General features: G+C 49.9%; 2 protein-coding genes across 2 annotated transcripts in view; one reads left to right on the top strand and one right to left on the bottom strand.

Moving 5' to 3' along the window:
* ERI1 (exoribonuclease 1) overlaps window positions 1-6,585 on the top strand; it is a 38,511-nt gene extending 31,926 nt beyond the window's left edge. The window contains exon 8 of the mRNA XM_074866692.1: window positions 6,339-6,585. The gene's annotated coding sequence lies outside the window, so the exon portion shown is untranslated. The remainder of the gene's footprint in view (window positions 1-6,338) is intronic.
* Window positions 6,586-10,731: 4,146 nt separating this feature from the next.
* On the bottom strand, window positions 10,732-17,256 carry PPP1R3B (protein phosphatase 1 regulatory subunit 3B). Its single transcript, XM_074866686.1, has 2 exons — window positions 17,170-17,256; window positions 10,732-14,245 (listed from the first exon to the last, which is right to left on the bottom strand). The coding sequence occupies exons 1-2, from the start codon at window positions 17,181-17,183 to the stop codon at window positions 13,354-13,356; spliced, it is 906 nt and encodes a 301-aa protein (XP_074722787.1). The 5' UTR covers window positions 17,184-17,256; the 3' UTR covers window positions 10,732-13,353.
* Window positions 17,257-18,365: the final 1,109 nt, after the last annotated feature.

Raw genomic sequence — 18,365 nt, 5'->3', positions numbered from 1 at the left:
GGGTCAGCCAAGCTTTGGTGTGCGTGTTTGCCTCTGGCTCCGTAATGCCAGCTGGGCTGCCGGCACCTCTGCCCTTGCCTCCCGGCTGCTGTGTGGGCGGCGCAGCAGAAGATACAGGAATGGTCTGTGGATGTGGCAAAGAAAGATGAATGTGGTGCAGGCCAGAAGGCCCAAGCCCACTGCAGGGCCTTGTTCAGTGGTTGTCTCCAACACACCAGCATTTTGCAGGGGAAGCCAGAAGCAGGGAGACCCCTGGGTCCCTTTTACCATGTGGAGTGTCGATTCATGAACACTGGGCCTTTGTGCTGTGGGTCTTTCCCTTCATGCTTCCTCCCCTGTTTTCATTGAGTGGATGCTCAGGCTGTTTTCCAGCACTCCAGGGGAAGAGTAATAATTTCCATGTAGGCCACTGTGCCGGGAGTATGTGCTTAGCGTTGGCTTACTGCATCCATCTCTTCTGGGAGTGCTCTAGGCTGGCTGCGCAGAACATGCTAAGAAAGCAATTCCAGGAAACTCAGAGTCATCATCAGAAGAAGATGCTCATGAAACTACATCTTGGCAAGCTAACTGAAGCGGGCAGGGCTGCCTGGCAGGTTAGCCATGCAGTGCTAAGAAGAGAGCTACAGCCTGGCCAACTCTACAGCCCAAGGGACCAGGAGTGGTTAAACAATGGAGCTTTTGCTAACTCTGTGGTGTGGAGCTTGTGGCACCATGTTGGGGAGAGCTCTGTGAGCCACAATGGAGAAAACAGAAACTGTCCCAAATCTGCTGAATAGGGAAATGCCATCCCAACCATTCAAAAAAGAGAAAAAGAATGAGAAAAGAAATTGGAAGTGCTTTCAAAGTAGCACAATGCCAGAGAAAGCCAGTCCAGAAAGGTCCCAGAGATCTAATTATAGCCTGCAATCAATGCTGCTCTTATCCGTGCTGCTAATGAACATACACGAGGCAAGCAGTTTTGCTGCTCCAGGGCTTCTTGCAGTAGAAATAACAGCTTGGTAATAACTAGCTGCCTTGCTTGATTAGGGCTTGCTTTGCTTTGTCTCAGTTTCCCAGCCTTTGGTACGTGCCCTCCAGAAATGTGGGAGCTGTAGCTGAGGCTGTTCAGGACAGGATAACCAGGCCAAAGCGTCGGGGAGGCTCCAACATATGCACATATGAGGCTCCATTACTGGCACACAGAAATCCAAAGGAGCAACAGGCCTCCAAAGAGGTGGAAAATGCCATCTTTCAGGATGTGAAAGATCCCCAAATTCCCAGAAACTAATTGCACTGTGGAAGAACCCCTTTCAGGTGCCAGGTTATGTCCATCAGCTTCCTCATGGAAAGAAAAAGCAACGACTTCCCTGCTTCTTTGGGGAATGAAGCACAGAGGACAGAGGCTAGCACCTCTGTATTATCAGATCAGCTGCTAAAGTGCATATCAAAGAGTTTTCTGGCATGGGCTATGCCGGGCAACAACTTCTCTTTTGCATGCTCAACAGAAAATAGATCCTGCATCTATCTATGGCTCTGGTCCAGACAACACCTGCCAAACGGAAAGAGAGGCAGAAGGAGAGGCTTCATGCACAGATGGGGGAGGCCAGAGGCAGTTCTTCAGCATCTGTTTTTTCTAGCATTCATTTTTTTTCAAACAAATAAAGCACAAGCTCTGTCTTGGCCTTGAAGGACTTTCAGCCTTTCACTAGGTAGTGCAGAAAAGTAGGCACTGGCTGCAGTGGAAATAATGACCAGAGTTGGGAGAGTCCCTGGTACCAGAAGAGGAGGGACTGCTGTGCTGGGGTCTGACCTTGGAACCAGCCTTGACCTCACTCCAGCTTTGTCAAGCACGCTTCTCTCAGAAAGCATCCTAGAAGCATATGGTCTCAATTTTCACATGGTTGGTGGCATTTCTTCCCTGCATCGCCTGGAGAAAGATGTTTGGATGATTATTCATTCCCACAGTTCAATAATTGTACCAGTTTGGAGTGGTCTGGTTCCCTGGGGCTGTATTTACAGCTTGGTCTGATGGGCCGTGGAGCTGCTCCATACCAAAAGGTCAATCCTCTGAGAAGGGATCGCTCTCTCTGATCAATGGAAAAGTTTGAGTTCTGGAGATCTCCCCAGGATTCAGATGTGCCAGTCTTTTATTTTCTCAGAGTCTATACTGCAGCTTGGAACTCCCCTTGGTTACTGCCCACCCATTCCTCTTGCTGGGTCATCACCTTGATAAAATCTGGCTACTGGTTCAGGTTCAGATGAGTTTGAGGCTCCTAGTTGTTCTCAGTGCTCCCTTGGTGCAAGATGCTATAAATTGCATTCGCTCTTTTCCTGTAAGATCGTGTCCAAACCCTTTTCTTCTTCACATCGTTAAGGAAACAAAGGCAATCCACCACTGGAATTTGGAAAGGGATAAGCGGCCAAGCACGAACACAAGCAGCAGAGCTGAAAAGCAACGTTAGAGCTGAAAATACAGCCCCAAGCTAGCTTATGACCTCCTGTGTATTTCAGAAGAAAAGAGCCTTTGCTTCCGTTTTGGCTTCAGCTAGAGCTGGGTGGAGCCTTATTTAAAGTAAGTTGTACTGGACTGGCTTACAAGTCTCTCTGCGTGCAGCTGATCCTGGAAGTGTATTCTCTCAAGTAGGAAGATTGAGCGTCAGAAATGCACATTCCCTGAGGGTGGAGCTGCAGGGTCCTGCCACATGGGCTCTTTTTCCAGACTCTGGCAGATCTCTCATTTTGTTAACTAGAAAGCCAAGCTGAGGCCTTCTTTCTCCCTTGCTCTTCCTACCCGTGATGGGGGGAGATGCCTGTCATCACTGGGGGGCTTTGCTGTAAGGAGCTGACTGATGACAAGAAAAGATGAATAACTGCATGTGCTGCATCAGAATGCCGACCTGTTTCCATTCAGCAAAGGGACCACTGAGACTGACCTGCAGCCCATTCCCAGCCTGATGAAAAGCATGGCTCAAGTTGACAGCTAGCTTAGGGATGTTCAAAAGAGCTGCACCTTCTGCAGTGTGGCTGTGCAAAGCAATGTCTGGGGATCTAAGCAGTGCTTTAATGCTGAGCATGAGCTTAGCTGTATTAAAACAGAGGGAACCTGAGAGCCTGTGTTGGCTCAGCTTGGCACAGTGTGTAGGCATGCTGGCACTTTCATCCCAGACATTCATCTGTGAGGCAGAATTTTCCCAAGCTGACATACTCCAGCTACAGTTTTGATGAACTTAGCCCTTCCAAGCACACAGCAAGCAAGAGGAGTGAGTGTTTCTGATGCCTAGTGGTGTAACTCAGCACAAGGGACTTGTCCCAGGCCCTACAACGTGAAACCACATTCTCCACTCCATGACAGGGGTCAGAGATGGCCTGGCCCTGCCACCACTCCAGAACTTGGGCTCCTCTGTCTCCTCAGTAGGAGTGCAGGCCATCCTATAGCCTTATACAGGGTATTTAGCTTCACTGAAATGACCTGGAGCCATGGCTTCCCATATCCCATTGTTTTGCTTGGGAGGGGGGTTGTATGGTTATTTGGAGGTTGGTTAATGTACCCAGAATTTGGCCACCTTCAGCTTGGCACCCACAAGTCAGTCTAGCAAACCGTCTTTATAAGACGGGCTATTTTGCCAGTTCTGGCAGGTGCTGCTGCTGGACCAGAGGGACCATATGAGAATTACAGTTTGTGCTGAAAGGACCCCACTCAATTCATCGTGCTTTCTGAGCCACATCCAACAAGGCAGCACCGCAGGCATCAAGACAAGTTACAACAAGCACTCAGAAATAATGCCTGGTCTAGTAGACATCCGCAGGTGAATAATCTAGGCTGCAGGCAAGTGAAGGGTTGGCTCTACCAAACAGTGTGGAGCCAACTTGAGGAACAGCACAAGACCTGCTTTGGAGGATGTGCACAGCATGAAGCACACCAACCTGAGAGTATCTTTAGCACTGCTTTCTGCCTGTCAGTGGTTCTGCCTGGCTATTGGAAGGCAGGTCAATGCTCTGCTCTTGGGATAGGAAACATTCTTGGGGAGGACCAGACAGTGTTGTGCCCGCATTACCTGAGACCTGATCTGGCAGGGAAGGGGACGAGCAGACTTGGAGGACCACTACGCAGCTGCTGGCAGGTAGTATGGTAGCAAGAGATGTAGAGCTCATGCAACCAGTTGGTTGCCCCCACATCCTTAAAAAAGCATGCTGTGTTTTTCATGTAAGCTCACTAACTTGTCATTGGCATGAATTTCTATGCCTTCCCTGTGTGACTTCTTCATGCATAAGCGTGGGCTCTGGTGTCCTCGACAAGGGAGCTGAGAACAAGTGATAAGGAAGTAGGTATGTGCTGTCCCCTGCCAGGCCACCTCTGTGCCCCATGGCCATGTGGGCCAACACGTGCCGAACTGAACACCTGGGTCCTGTCCCCAACCTGAGAAATTGCTCCAGGAAGAGGAGAAGAGAGGCAAGGGGCAGGGGTGGCTGGCGTGGCCAGTGTCCTGTTTTCTCATCCAGTCACCTTAAGGCCAACGATGGACTTTTCCCAGCACAGCTGAGTTGCTCCATGTTGTCAGTGTGCCAGAGGAGGATGGCCAAGGCAAGCTCCTGATCCCCTCACCCAGGGCACAGATGCCTCCTACAGGCATTACTGTGGCCAAGACAAGGCCCTTGGAGATCTTTCCTTGCTAGCACATATTTCTCTTATTTCAGAGGGAGATAACTCTGCTTTCTGTTTCAAAGTGATCCTGAGTTGCCAGCTGGAACCATCTCACATGGTGCCCAGCCCTCAAAGACACCCACCCCTTGGGTTCTGAGGGTGCTAAGCAGTCTGAGAATGCCATGGGTTTCCCAGGTCTCAGAGCAGGCCACCAAGGCATGTGTGCAGTGCCCGTATTTGTTGAGGTAAGTGGTTAGACACTAAATCCAGTTTGATGCAGATAAGTAATGACAAAAGCTTTTTGTACTAAACTGTTAATAAATACTCAATTCTTCAATTTTAGACTAAAACAGGATACCTATTAGCAGAAATAACACTCACAACACAGCTTGCCTGAACAAAAGCTGTGTTTCCTTGCAGTAACACCAAAACTAAAAAAAGGAAAAATTACTAAAATGCTCAGTCATCCTGCTATTAACCCTCAGTGAGTGCATCCCTGCTGGCTTTATGGCTCACTGTTTACCCACACTGGGATGTTATTGCAGGGCATTTAGAAGCACTGAAAGATTTGTGTGTAGATTCATTGGTTTTCTAAGAAATCTTGTTGACCACCAACTTAAGTTAGTACGTGTCTGCTATAATTGCTTGCATGGCTATAAAACATTCAAGTGATAATTGTTCTGGTCTCTGAAGTGAAGTTCTCCGGCAGAAGCCACCATGGAGAAGTAGAGGGTTCAATAGATTTATTTATTTTTAGTTTGCCTCCTATTGTGAGTTGATGTGCTTGGAGACAGCTTCTTGGAGACAGTAGAGCTGGGCTGTGACAGTCCTCATCCCAAGAGGGAGACCTGTGCCAACATGTCTTACCCCAGTGACCGTGTGTGCTGTTGAGGGAGGGGTGGAAGGTGCCTCTCATGGTTTTTGTCACCACATCACCTCGAGCTACCCTGAGCCCTGGCTTGCCACACCATCAAGGACACATTTAGCTGAGCTCATAGATGAATAAACACTCTGCATTTCTGATGCTCTCCCAGATGCCAATAAATCACAACAAGTATGGAAATGCAGGAGAAGCAACACCTGCCAGGTGTCCAGGGGAATAATGTGTGGAAGGGGAACAGTCGTAAAACCCTGAGTGGGGCTGGGGAGGACTATTATATTTCTTCCTATAAAAGTCTCTGTCTCCATAGTGCTGGAGTGTCACCACACAAACACCAAGGAATTACACTCCTGCTGATAATGCTCCAGTTTTGTCCTGGCAGGGACCATAAAGATGGAAATCAGGCTCAGGAGATCATGAGTTCCCTACTACTGAATATTGAGTGCTGGGAAGGAAACTGGAGTCTGGTTTGCTCAGACTGACCTTGAGGGATGTCATTGGAAGGTGGGCTGCAGGTTAGTTTAGGTCTTCAGCTTTTGGCAGCAGGGTTTTCCAGCAATTGTATTGGGACTATGGCTCTACCCTTTACTGCAGGATGCCTTGGGGAATGGCAAGTACCTTGCCATATGCAAACAGCAGCCGCTCCCTTGCCCTGAACTACACATGGGTTAGGATGTGCCAGCCCTGAAATATTTTTGTCCTATGGCCATTTACCTTGTCCCCTCACATCCATATGTGCTGAATCTGGCTAGAAGCTGGAACAAACAGGGTGCTCTGGCAAGACTGCAACATTGGTGAGAGTTCCTTTGATTCCTGAGGACCGTGTCTTTTCACCAGGAGAGCAGTGCAACCCTGGGACATGGCACAGAGATGTGGTGGTATCTCCATCATTGAGGTCATCAGCATTCACATGGATGAGGCCTTGAGTGACCTCAACTAGCTGTGAGAGTGGTCCTGCTTGGAGCAGACATTCAGAGATCTCTTTCCACTTGAACCTTATTCATTAAATATAAAGACATCACCATGGTCTCAAGAAGACTCCCACACCAGAAATAGCTGGAAGCTATTAAAGCATTTATGGAGATATCCTGAATGTTTCACCCTCTTTTTTATGCTCTTTTGAGCATGCTTCTCCTGAGTTATGAAGTTTGAGCCTTTCCTCCCCCCAAGACTGCATAGCAACATCGGAGCAGAGATATCTGTGACTAATGCATTGGCTGGAAGGGCTTGCCCGCATCCCTGTTCCAGAAGCCAGAGTACTTAACTTGGTGACTGCTCTGACTTATCTGTACCAAAGGAACACGCCAGCTGCAATTATTTTTCAACAAAGACACCCTTTTTCTTTTTTAAGCCTTGTGTAAATGTCAATAACAAGTCTTTAAAGACAGCTAACTGTCTGGCACAGTACCCCTCCAAGGGGGAGGATAAAGACAGGCTAGGCAGCTTCTCTGGCTGCAGCATGGCAGAACCTTGCTGGGCCAGAGCAGCTGGTTTGAAGCTTAGCTCCATCAAAAAGAGACAAGGACGTAAATACATTTTATTGCAATAGTTTAGAGCCAGCTGAACTGCCCAGTAGAAGCAAGTACGTGGAAATATCAGGGGAGTGTGGGAGCATTGTAACCCAGCTGCTGGCTTTATGGCAAAGCTCTGTGCTGTTCCCTGGAGTGCAGGGTGCTCTCGGTGCTACTGAGAGCTGTGTCCTTAGCGCAGCCTCCTCCCACTGCACACAAGTGACCTTCCTGCCCCCAGACAAGCTTGCGGAAGACATTGTGAAACTAAGTTCATGCTTGAGTTTGGTGATGGTTAGGCTGGCAGTGGTGGAAACAGAGTCACAGTACGTAAGAGAGAAAAGGGCAATGCCCTGATGTAGAACACAAGGGAGACACTACAGAGCAACAGGAAGCCATATCGTACATGTCACAGAGGAAGCACCATTTATCCCTTGCCTTTCAGACAAGAGACATGCCCCCAAAGACCCAGTGTCTTAGTGACACTTGTTTGCTGATGGTTTGTGGAGGGGAAACCAAAGAAGAAATGCTGACTGCTGTTGGGAAATGATGCACTCTGTCTTCCTCCCCTCTTATGCTCCTGCTGCCCTCTGTTAGCAAGGCAAATGCATCTTCCACAGATCACTCTCCACTGTGAGCGCCTGTAAGAGGTACGTTTAACACCAGGAAAAATCTGCTCCAGCAGCAAAGTACTATCTGGATACATTTACACTCCCATGGTTTGGCAGAGACAGTTTTCCTACCCTCTGCAACTTACGCTGCTGAGAGCAGTTTTTCACGAGAGGCATCCCCCACGCTGAGTCTGGCCTGGTGAAGATTGTGGGGTGCTGATACAGCATCTGTACAGCGGCACAAACAGATGGCAGGCTAAACTGTCTTCATTGGGTTTGAAAGCAGTCAGCCTCTCTTGGATTTCCTACATTTTTGCTCATCACCTCCCCACGTTCAGGCTCATGTGTCTCAGCTGTAGCTCTGCTTGCACTGTTGTCTGATGCTCAGTTAGCAACAGAGCTTCCCTTTCTGATTAAGCAGGGCCATGAGCTAAACATGTGTTGAAACCTGAACTCAAGGACCTTCTTCAATACATGAGCAGTTTCAGAGTGAACTTCTTCAGTTCATCACCAGCCCTGCTCTGAAAGCTGGACAAGGCTGGGGACAATTCTGGCAGCCCATATTCCCCAGCAAGGACCCTCTTAGCAAGCATGAGAATGGGAAGAGAGCAGCAAACTCTCACCTGTGCTCTTCCTGGGGTGCTTGGATCTACTTTTAACAAACTACTTAAACCATTTTGACCCTGTTCTGCCAGGATGTGGGTGCAGAGAGCGCATATTCTGCCTTTGTCACTGCATCTAGGACTTGCAATCCCACGTGCTCTAGATGAGGCTGCTGTGGTGGCAGGGGTTCAGCAGAGCTGCTCCCCTGAAGGACAGCATCCCTGGGCCAGTGGGAGATTGTGCTTGGCAAAGTGAGTTGGATATGGACCAGAGGAACACCTGCCCCCGATACCCTTTACAGAGCTGTCCATGGAGCACAGACATAGGAAACCTGAAGCTCCAGACACCTCGGCCAAGATAAACATGACATCCCAGCTTAATTATTTCTGCCAAGAGGTGGCACTGAAAACCTTTAGGATACAGATGTTTGGGAACCTCAGAGCAAAGGCTGGGGAAGGTATGCCAGGAGGTACTCTAAGAAACCTTTGTATATGAAACAGCAAGTGCACAATCACACCTGCCACCAAGGGCTTTATAAATGCAGTAATTGCAATGTCTATACACTCTAGCAAGTAACACCTGGGTATTAGGAGAGAAAGGGTCTTGGTCCTTCTAATGCTTGTACATCTCCTCTGCTGCCCCAGATGTCAGCAGGCTTAGCCTGGACTTCCTTATCTCTCAAACAGAAACTGTCATCATATGGGGTTTTCGGCCACAAAACTGTTACAGGAAATGGCTGAGTGCAGTTGTCTTACTCATGAACTTGGACCGGTGTTCAGATGCGAAAGCAGCTCTGGACAAGCCACCCAAATCACCTGAGGATGTGCTGGGGCAGGGGGAGGCAAATAGCTTTTAAAAATATTTATTTTTCCCCCTGCAACCAGAAAAATAATCAGATGGCCTTGTAAAAGAGCTATTTGGTGTGTTTGATTAAAAGAACAGCAGTAAAAAAATATATATTTGAAGCACTTTTAATGGTGCTTAACAGCAGTTTGTTAGATGTGGAGGTGACAAAGAATTTGGGGAGAAAAAGGAGTGGCTTGTTGCCAAGGAAGCGAAGACCTTTGCCTCACACTATATCTCATGATGTAACTGCTGTCAGGCAGGGGATTACATGCAGGGTTTCTCTCTTACCCACCTGCATGTGAAAAATCACACACACATAACTTTCTGCCCCCCCCTCGCCCCCGTACACCCCTCAGCCTGTGCAGTGCCCTTTTCCAGGACCCAAGCACTCCCACTGCAGAGCAGCTCTGCCACCTCTGGAAAAAACCTCATCATAAAGACAATGCCAGAAGGGCCTCTGGGCACAAACAGCAGTGGGTCACAGCCAACACAGGCTCACCTAAGCCACAGGGGAGAAAAACATCACAGACCAGCAAGAAACACCATGCAATACCCTTTTCCTAGGTACATGCATATCCCATACTCTTTTGTTAAGGGGAGCAGCTTCACAACTTGGTGAAAGACCTTGCACCCCACTGTGTCAGCATGCTTGGTTTTGTGATGCAAAGACTGGGGGAAGGAACCTGAGAAACCAAAAGCTTTACCTTACCCAGCTGCTTTGGAAAGCAAAAACACCTGGAAAGAGTTCATCTTATGAAAGCAAGAGACTCCAAAATAACCACAGTCAAAAGGTGCTCAGTTTTATTTCTGTATAGAGCAAAGGCTAAGATCACTCTCTGCAAGGCTTTGTAGCATGATGGGAAGTACTGCCTGCATAGTCCCTCAAGCCAGACCACACAAGGACTTTTTTTTCACCTCCCCCCAGCTTTCCTTCTTACCACCTTATCTGTAAGTGGCAAAAGCCACCCAACTCAGTACTTGATTGTTTGAAATACAACACCTTCAGAGCATCACCAAGACCTGGTCTTTGTGGCCAAAGCCAGGTCCAATCCTGAAACAAGCCCTGGCTGGCATTTATACCAGAGTTGTTCCCTTTCTGCAAAGGGACATGTTTCCTGCCAGTGCTTTTTATTGCAGTGACAACAGGAACTAGTTTGAGGTGAAGAAGGGTCTAACTTTCACTTTGATTCTGGTATTAGAAGAGAGCCTGACCTTCCTACTGCAACACCTCTCCTAGCATTCATCACAGCCCAGTACCCTGGCAGAGAGAAAGCATTGATCCCAGATCAAGCCAGGTGGTCGAGGGGGCGGGAAGGACTGAGACTGCCCTGAAACAAATGCAGAAAAACCTGAAAAGGCTGTTCCTGGGACTGCAAGCAGGGGAAGAGTGAAGAGTAGCTCAGGAACACAGTGATTCCTGAAGAAATCAGTGCACTGAGACAAGGGCCTGGCTCCTCACCTCCTTCCTGCGGCTGCAGAGGCTCTGGGAGCATTTGTGTTGGCAGGAATAGGCAGCTCTTTCCTGTTGCAGGCAGCAGAGTCCACAGCAGACGTGCGCTCCTCCCTGCCGATGGCCGCTTGCAGGAAGCTGGTCCCGTGGCCAAATCGCCTCCCCAGCCCCAGTGGGTGTTTAAATAAGATGACAGCATGACACAGCCAACATTTTGTTTCACCTTTATTTTAACAATCAGATAAAAACAGAACCATAGTTTTAAGAGTCGTTACATGGCAATTATAAAGTGCATTTTCCACTTGAATGTTGTGTACAAAAATATCTTTTAAAAAACAAACATGCAAAACACCCCACAAGGCACTTCCAGGCATAGAGCGAGGAGAGCAACCTCTCACTTCTATGTTCACATTGGCAATGGAAAAAGGGGAAAGGGGAAAGGCCACAAGTATTTTTAACCCACTGTAGGTCAAATAGTTCCCATCCTAGCTTTTACTTATGGCACTGCTCTTCTAGCTTATCTTCCATGTTCCTCCCTAAGCACACCCCATCCACAGCCTGAAAACAAACAGGCCCCATAAGGAGATACCACCATCCACAGCACCCCAGACATACATGCCTTGTTTCGGCTCACCAACAGCTCTCCATAGGCATGAGAACATGCCAGGAGAACATGACTTTCCTACAGTCAGTGTGTTACAGCATTTACACCATACACTAAAAGAAATAAATCAGTGTCACTCAGACTCGCTTTAAGTTTAAAACCAGGTTCAAGCCAAGCTAGGCAACAGTCCCTTCAGGAGAGACCAGATGCAGGTTATAAGGGCTGACCTGGGAAGCTGTTTGAACAGAGGAACCAAGCCTGATGAGCTCTGGGCTAGCAAGTAGATTTACCACGTTGACTAAGTGATCAAGCAGTGATGACATGCATTGATGTTGAGTTTTGAAAAAGCAACAGTTGAAGGCTAGCTATTCTTCCTGCAAGCTCTTGCCTCTTTCAGCATCCAACAGTGATCATACTATCCTTTCTAGGTTAGGGTAAAACAGCTTGTAAGTATTTTATACAGTAGTCTCCAGAATTAAAAGCTAGGTTTTAAAAAGTTAAGTAGTCTAGCCCATCACTTCTCTCCAGCCCATCCATAGGCTATTATAGGCACCCAAAAAATTACATAAAGCTTATACACTAGAAAAAGTAAGATTGTCTTGACCTCTATTTCTACAAACTATTCAGCACTCTCCCTTTGAGCTGAGGGATTAAGTTATTCTGCTCAACTAGCATGCAAGAAGCTTTGTGAGGCTGTTTGATGCTGCACAGGCCAGCCATCTCACCTCAGCGCAGGCCCAGAAGACAAGCCACCTCTGTGAAGATAGGGATGGCTCACATCTGTGATTTGTTTCACATCCAGGGGTGGTATAAGGATAACCCCGCATCTCACACTCCTCACAGCTCGTTCTTTGCACGGATGGGGTGAGCTGCTTCTTATGGACACACAGATGCAAAGTTTGAGCATTTACAGGTTGAAATGGCAGCTACCCCTACAACAGCAAGGGAAGCCCAGCATGTTGATGCTCATGCAGTAGAGACACTCACATGCGAGCAGTGCTATGCCATTAGCTGCCAAACAGTCCATGGCACAGACTAACAAACTATTAGATAATCTTTTTTAAAAGCAATGTCATTTCCAAAGCCTGTTTATCCCAAAGCATTGCTGGGATTGCACATACCATCCCTTTCTCAGTCAAGGCACTTCCACCACAGCAAGTACACAACAGTCACTTTCTTATAACAGGACACAACATAAAGTAGACATGTGGTCCATTTGCATTTAGCTCCTGTAACACCTGAGCTCAGCCTCCTGCACAGGACTCTGGGCCCCAGCCAGACAAACCCCTGTTTTACAGTCCACAGGAGGAAGATCTGCATTTTCAGGGCCCAGCATGGCCAGCAGCTGATTTCACATGTCCATCAAGGAGAAAAAGCATCATCAATCACTTGTGATTAAAGAAACTGGAAGGTTTTGAAGGAGGCAGTCAAGGCTGTCAACCCACAGCTGTGTTACAAGCACCACACAGCTACAGCTAATCTCTATTTTTGGTAACACCAAGGGTAAAACAAGAGTTTTTCACGATCATCTGATAAAACAACTGGTGACTAAGCATATCGGATCCTCTCCCACGGGCACATATGTCTCCTAATATGGCAGGCTGTAGGGCCACATTTCCTGTCATCACAGTTGCATTTTCATTTTCAACACACCCCTTCTGCCTCCAGTTGGAAGGACCTCACACTACAAGGACGTCTGCAAGGAGACAACTCTGTTCCCCACAAGCCAACCTCTCTATTACCCAAAGGCACAGGCCAGCTTTGCAAGGAGAACCCTGCAGCTGAAGTACAGCCCACTAAAAATATAATACTAGAACATATTTCGAAAGAGCCTTTTAACACTAGGCAAACAATACAAACCAGCCACCGCTACATAGCTTGGACAGACAATATAAGCACACTGTAGTGTTGCCCTGGAGACTAGCAGCTTTATAGATGAGGAAGGAGTAGCAGCACTGGAGACACGAGCAACAGCTCCCGGTCCTTTGAGCATCTGGAGAGCCAGTTATCTGAGTTGGGACAGGGAAGGCAGCTCTTTATGCCAGAGAAGCTTCCCTGACTATAAGTCCACTGCCAGCAGAGCACGGTGCATCTGGTTTTGCTGGGAGGCTTATGCAGAGCCACACAGAGCCATACTTGTTCTACCTTTCCGTACACCTCACATTCAGACCAGCTCCCAGGCCTGCAGATGCACCAGCAACAGTCAGTCAATCAGGACTTTGGCCTTGGGTCAATAGTAAGGCCCTAGCTTCTCGTAGCCCGAATAGCTGGGCCACTCAGGAAAGAGGCCATAGGAGCACCGAGGGCTCCCAAACTGGTCAAAGGCACTGCTGAAGTCAGGACCCCGTGGGGTGCAGATGGCTTCCTGGGCAGACTTCAGTTCTGACCGTGTGATCCTGTAATTTGTGCCCTTGTTGCTGTCCCAGTACACCTTCCCATTGCACTCAAAGGAGATGGCAAACTCTACTCTTTCATGGGATTGAATTCCCTCGGGCAAGCTGATGTCAAATGAAAACGTGTCCCGATCTGACCCTCCATACGTATCCTTGACATACTGGCATGGGTAATCTACAAAGTTTTTCCAGGTGTCAAATGTCATCCTGATCTTCACAGTCTTTTCAAAAGCGAGGTTCTTCACCTTCACTGTTCCCACAATGGATCGCTCCTTTAGCATACAGTTTTCAAGGCAGACACAGTCTGCCTGGAGACGGTTTCTGAAGTCCAGGTAGTCCACAGAGGGCTGAACAAAATCCAGGACAAAGCTGTCCCTCTCCACTGTTGTCAGACCCACAATGTTGTCTATTAGCTCAGTGATGTTGAAAGGAATATCCAGTGGATCATCAAACTCTGAGAACACCTTCACCATCGTCAGAGCAAAGCCTCTGCTATCTGCAAATGACACCCTCTTCTTCACTTTGTTGTGTGTGAAGGAGTTTGCTGTCTCTTCTGGTCCATTCAGCGCAGTCTTGCTACTCAGCTGGATGCAGGGCCGCAACGGCTTGCTTGGCTTTGGAGCAATTTTGCAAGCACACTTCTCTCTTCGCAATGGTGAAGAGCATAGGTATAGCTGCATTGCCACATCCACAGCCATTGCTTGTTTGTGAGGAAAATAGTCTAATACTCTGGAAGATGAGAAGAAGGGTCAGTTGATGTTAGAAAAGCATTTTAATAGGACTTCTGTCAGACAACTGCTACACCAGTGCCCCCAAACCATCCCAAATAAACTTGCTTTCATCAACCCCACAAGTCCCTCAAGCTTAATTAAAAGGCAGGTACTTGCATGGTATGATTTACAAACACTCTGAGAAATGTGCTACAGCAGAAGTGGCAGGACCAGAGCCTCTTGTGCCCTTGAACAAGATCTATTCCAATTGCTACAGGGACAGAGTCACCATTTGAAGACACACACAGGCACTGCCCTACCAGGCTAGCAATAGCAGGCTCCAGAGCATTTCTGGCCCAAAGCAAAGCCCATGGCTCAGTCCTGCTGATGTCCACAAAACCCAGAGATTATCAAATTTCAATGCCATGTAAAGCAGTATTCCTGCTGCACTCTCCTCCCTCCAGGAGAGACTCTCCCCAGGGCATCAGATGCTTTTGTAGGAGCAGGAACTCAGTTCGTCACAAGCTGCTGTACACAACTGACCTCAGCTTTCATAAAACTCCAAATTTTCAGAGTCTAAAAATCACTTGTTTGGTTGAGCTACATACTTTGATCATCACCATCTCCCTGAAATGCTCCATCTAAAATGCCTGCACGTGGTACTGTAAGGATAGCAACAGTCTGATACAGCAGCAGGGTAGAGACTTAGCTGACATTGCTTAGAGGGAGCCTCTTTCTTCCCGCTGCTGCACTTTAAAACAGATGTGAGCTCAGATGGCCCAGCAGGTTTTTACCTCCAGCGCAGAGTTTCCACCTCAAGACTCCACAGTGCTCGTGCTGAGCCCCTGGGAAACACCCATACAGCCACAGCACTCTGCCAAAATACAGCTCACCTACTCAAGGTGGACCAAGCCTTTGGAAACAAGTACTTCCTCTGGAAGGCACAGGCTGTACGTCACTTCACCACAGCCTCTCCTCCTCCAGCATCCAGCCTCTTCCTCCAGGGATGCATCACCATCCCTCTGTGCACCCACCCAGCACCTTGCCAGATGTAGCTCTGGAGTTGCCTCTGCAGCCAGGCAGCTCCCAGAACATCATACCCGTTGCTCCTACCCTTACGCTGAGGCTAGGCTGGACGCCTTTGGGCAGAATCTTTGGCCTGGCTGTGGATATACCGCTGGACAAATTTATCACACACATCCCCCTTAAGTTAACTGCGTTGCAGCTGACCTTAAACACAGAGCATTCCCTTAATAAAAACCTCCTGTTTGGCTGCAGGCCAGGCTCCAAAGCTGCTCCCACCACGCAGTGCAGGGCGAGCCAGCAGCGGTAGCAGTGGCCACTGGCCATGTGATGCAGCAGAGCTCGGGCTGCCAAAGCCACGCACAGCCAGCTCTAGTACTTGATTGCTGCCCCAATGCCAAGAAAAAGCGAGAGCTACACTCTCCAATTCAGTACTTTAACTTCCCACCCTGCAACACTAACAGAGCAGCTCTGAGCAGGCTTTCACAGCATCCATTCAGCAAGAGCATCTGCTTACTCAGAAAACACGTACGAAGGCTCGCTTCCCAACATACCCACTAGGTAATTCCTTCTGCATTGCCTCCTTCAGCCTCCTTTCAGCTCAAGGACAGCTGTACAAGACAGACAGCAGATCCACCTGTCGGCTAACACCATTCTCATCTCTACCTGGTTTTGCCAAGTTTTTATTCACGCACACTTTATATAGGCCATTTCCTCCTTTAAATTAATGCAGACTGCAATGCTTCTCTTACTCGGGCCAGGTTCATCCACATTGCACCTTTTCCTAGGGAAATTTATTCAGCTGAATTCCCCTAATTGCTGAGAAGTCAGGTTTCTTAGTAAGCCGTGGTTATTCACAATTTTTAGAATGAAGAGGCATGAAATAGCCAGCCTCATTTGCATTGCTCAGAGCTTTTTTCCAAGCTAAGAACTACAGTAAGAGCTTTTCATACCTACTGTTAGGCTGAGCTGCATACTTTTACAAACTTTTTCAGCTCATTTGCTACCCCAGATCTATCTTTTTACTCTTGACAGCCTACTGATGCCCAACTCCCAGCCACAGAGGAAGGTTTCCCTTTTGGGGCTAGCGCTGGCTGTCTTGAACTTCAGATGCTTTGAAGGTGGGAGCAGGGAGATAGTTTTGAGAGCTCACACTGGGAAGGGAGCTCTAGGAAGCAAGCAGTGCAAGGCAGCAGCCCTACACAGGTACAGGGGCTGATTCCTTCCCCCCTCCTCTCAAAAGGAAGGCAGACTAGATTCTACCTCTGGACATCTTCTCACAGCTTTACCCTCTCCAGAAGAGGATGTCACCACTCACTGTTCCCTCCTCCGCTTCTAGAAAGGAGAAGCAAGTCAGAGCAAAAGAATTATTGACACCTACACTTATCAAAACCCTCCGATTGCCTCCATTCTGCTTCCAGCTCTGCCTGTGAAGAGGTAACCGTCTTGCAGAGGGCTCGATGTGCAGCAGCCATTAAGCCACAAGTTTTCAGACCTGACACACCACTGGATAAAGCAGCACTCAGGTTTCCTGCCCTCTTCTCCTCTCTGACTGAGGAAAGGCCGACCTGTTTCAAGGGCACTGCCCAGCTCTCACAGCCATTTTTCCCCGCGGTCCGGGCGGTACGTTAACCCTGACACAGCCCGTGCCTTGTGCAAACCCCAGCCAAGACGGGTCACCCAGCCGCACCGGGACACCTCGGCGAGAGGCAGCAGGACAGAGCCCCGCAGAGGCGCGACTGCTCCCGGCTCACCCAGAAAGCCGAGCCTAGAGGGTCCAGTCCCGTCCCGCCCCAGCAGCAATACCGCAGCGGGGAGCGCCGGTACCGCTCCCTGCGCCCCCGAGGAGAGCCGCGGCCCCGCACCGGGAGGCACGGCAGGCACCGGGGGAAGGAGGACGCGAGCCCCACGGGACCGTACCTGGCGCAGTGCATGAGGCCAGTCCCAGCACCCCCCACCTCGTCCCCGCCGCCGCCACCGGGGCAGCGCCCGACCCGGCGCCTTAAGACCGCCCCGCCCGCACCGCCCCAGCCCGCGCCGCCCCAGCCCGCGCCGCAGCCAATGAGCGCGCTCCGAGCGCGGCGGGGGGCCAATAGGCGGCCGGGCGGCCGGCACGCGAGGGCCGGGGGTGGGGGCCCGTGGCGGGGAGCCCGGTCGGGCAGGGAGGGGGGACGGGGAGCAGCGGGCAGGGGGACGCCCGGCTGCTCGTGAGGGGCTGGGGAAGGGGGGGCGTCCTCGCTCTAGCAGCGGTGGCGGTGGAGCTGGGGGGCGAGGGGCAGCGCTTCCCAGGGCCGGCCGGGCTGGGCGAGGGGCCCTCGGGGTGCTCCGTGGGACGGGTGGCACGGCAGCGGCACGGGGCCCACGAGCAGCGGGGTGAGCGGGGCGGCAGGCCGAGGAGCCCCGCGCTGCCTGTGGCAGGCTGCCTGCCTGCGCTGGCCTGGCTGGGCTCCACCAGCCCGGGGGGCTGGGCCTGGCTGCTTCCAGGCTTGGAGACGCCCTTCAAACCTAAGGGACCCTCTCCTTTGTGGAGGGACCTTGCAAGTGAGCCCCTCTGCCTTCCCCTGAGCAGGGCTGGCTTGTTCTGGCAGAAGGTACAAGCCCTGTGTCAGGCCTTGGACGCCCCCAGTCCCTCTCTGTCCTGAGGCGACACATGGATCCCGTGCCATGGTGCCCATACCTACCTGTCCAGAACGGCAGAGCGGGGCTTTGTGGACGTTGCAAACAAGCAGATAAGGGCTAAACCTACAGAAACATGTTCTTGAGGCAGGAAAGTCTTTTTGGGGCACTGATCTTCTTAGCTGAGCTGGCCCAGGGTGTTCAGGGATGGGTGGGGAGGAGGTTTACTTACATGTCCGCATCGTGTGACTGCAGCTCCGGGCTGCGCGTCTGTGCTGACACTGGGTAGGAATCTCCAGGGGTTACTCCACAATGCTCTTTCCAGACAATATTTACGGTGTGGAGTGGAAAAAATGACTTTCTCGTAGAGGTGACTTACCGGTAGGAAAAAACACCTGCGGTGCCCAGCTGGCACAGAGACCTGCCACACGGGAGTCCCTGTCTGGCCACATGTGCAGAGCTGGGTAGATGTTTCCAACACCCTGAAAATATCTGCCAGG

This window comes from Strix uralensis, chromosome 4, assembly GCF_047716275.1.
Source record: "Strix uralensis isolate ZFMK-TIS-50842 chromosome 4, bStrUra1, whole genome shotgun sequence".
In the NCBI taxonomy this organism is placed as follows: domain Eukaryota; kingdom Metazoa; phylum Chordata; class Aves; order Strigiformes; family Strigidae; genus Strix; species Strix uralensis.
This window is presented reverse-complemented; position numbering and strand designations above follow the sequence as displayed.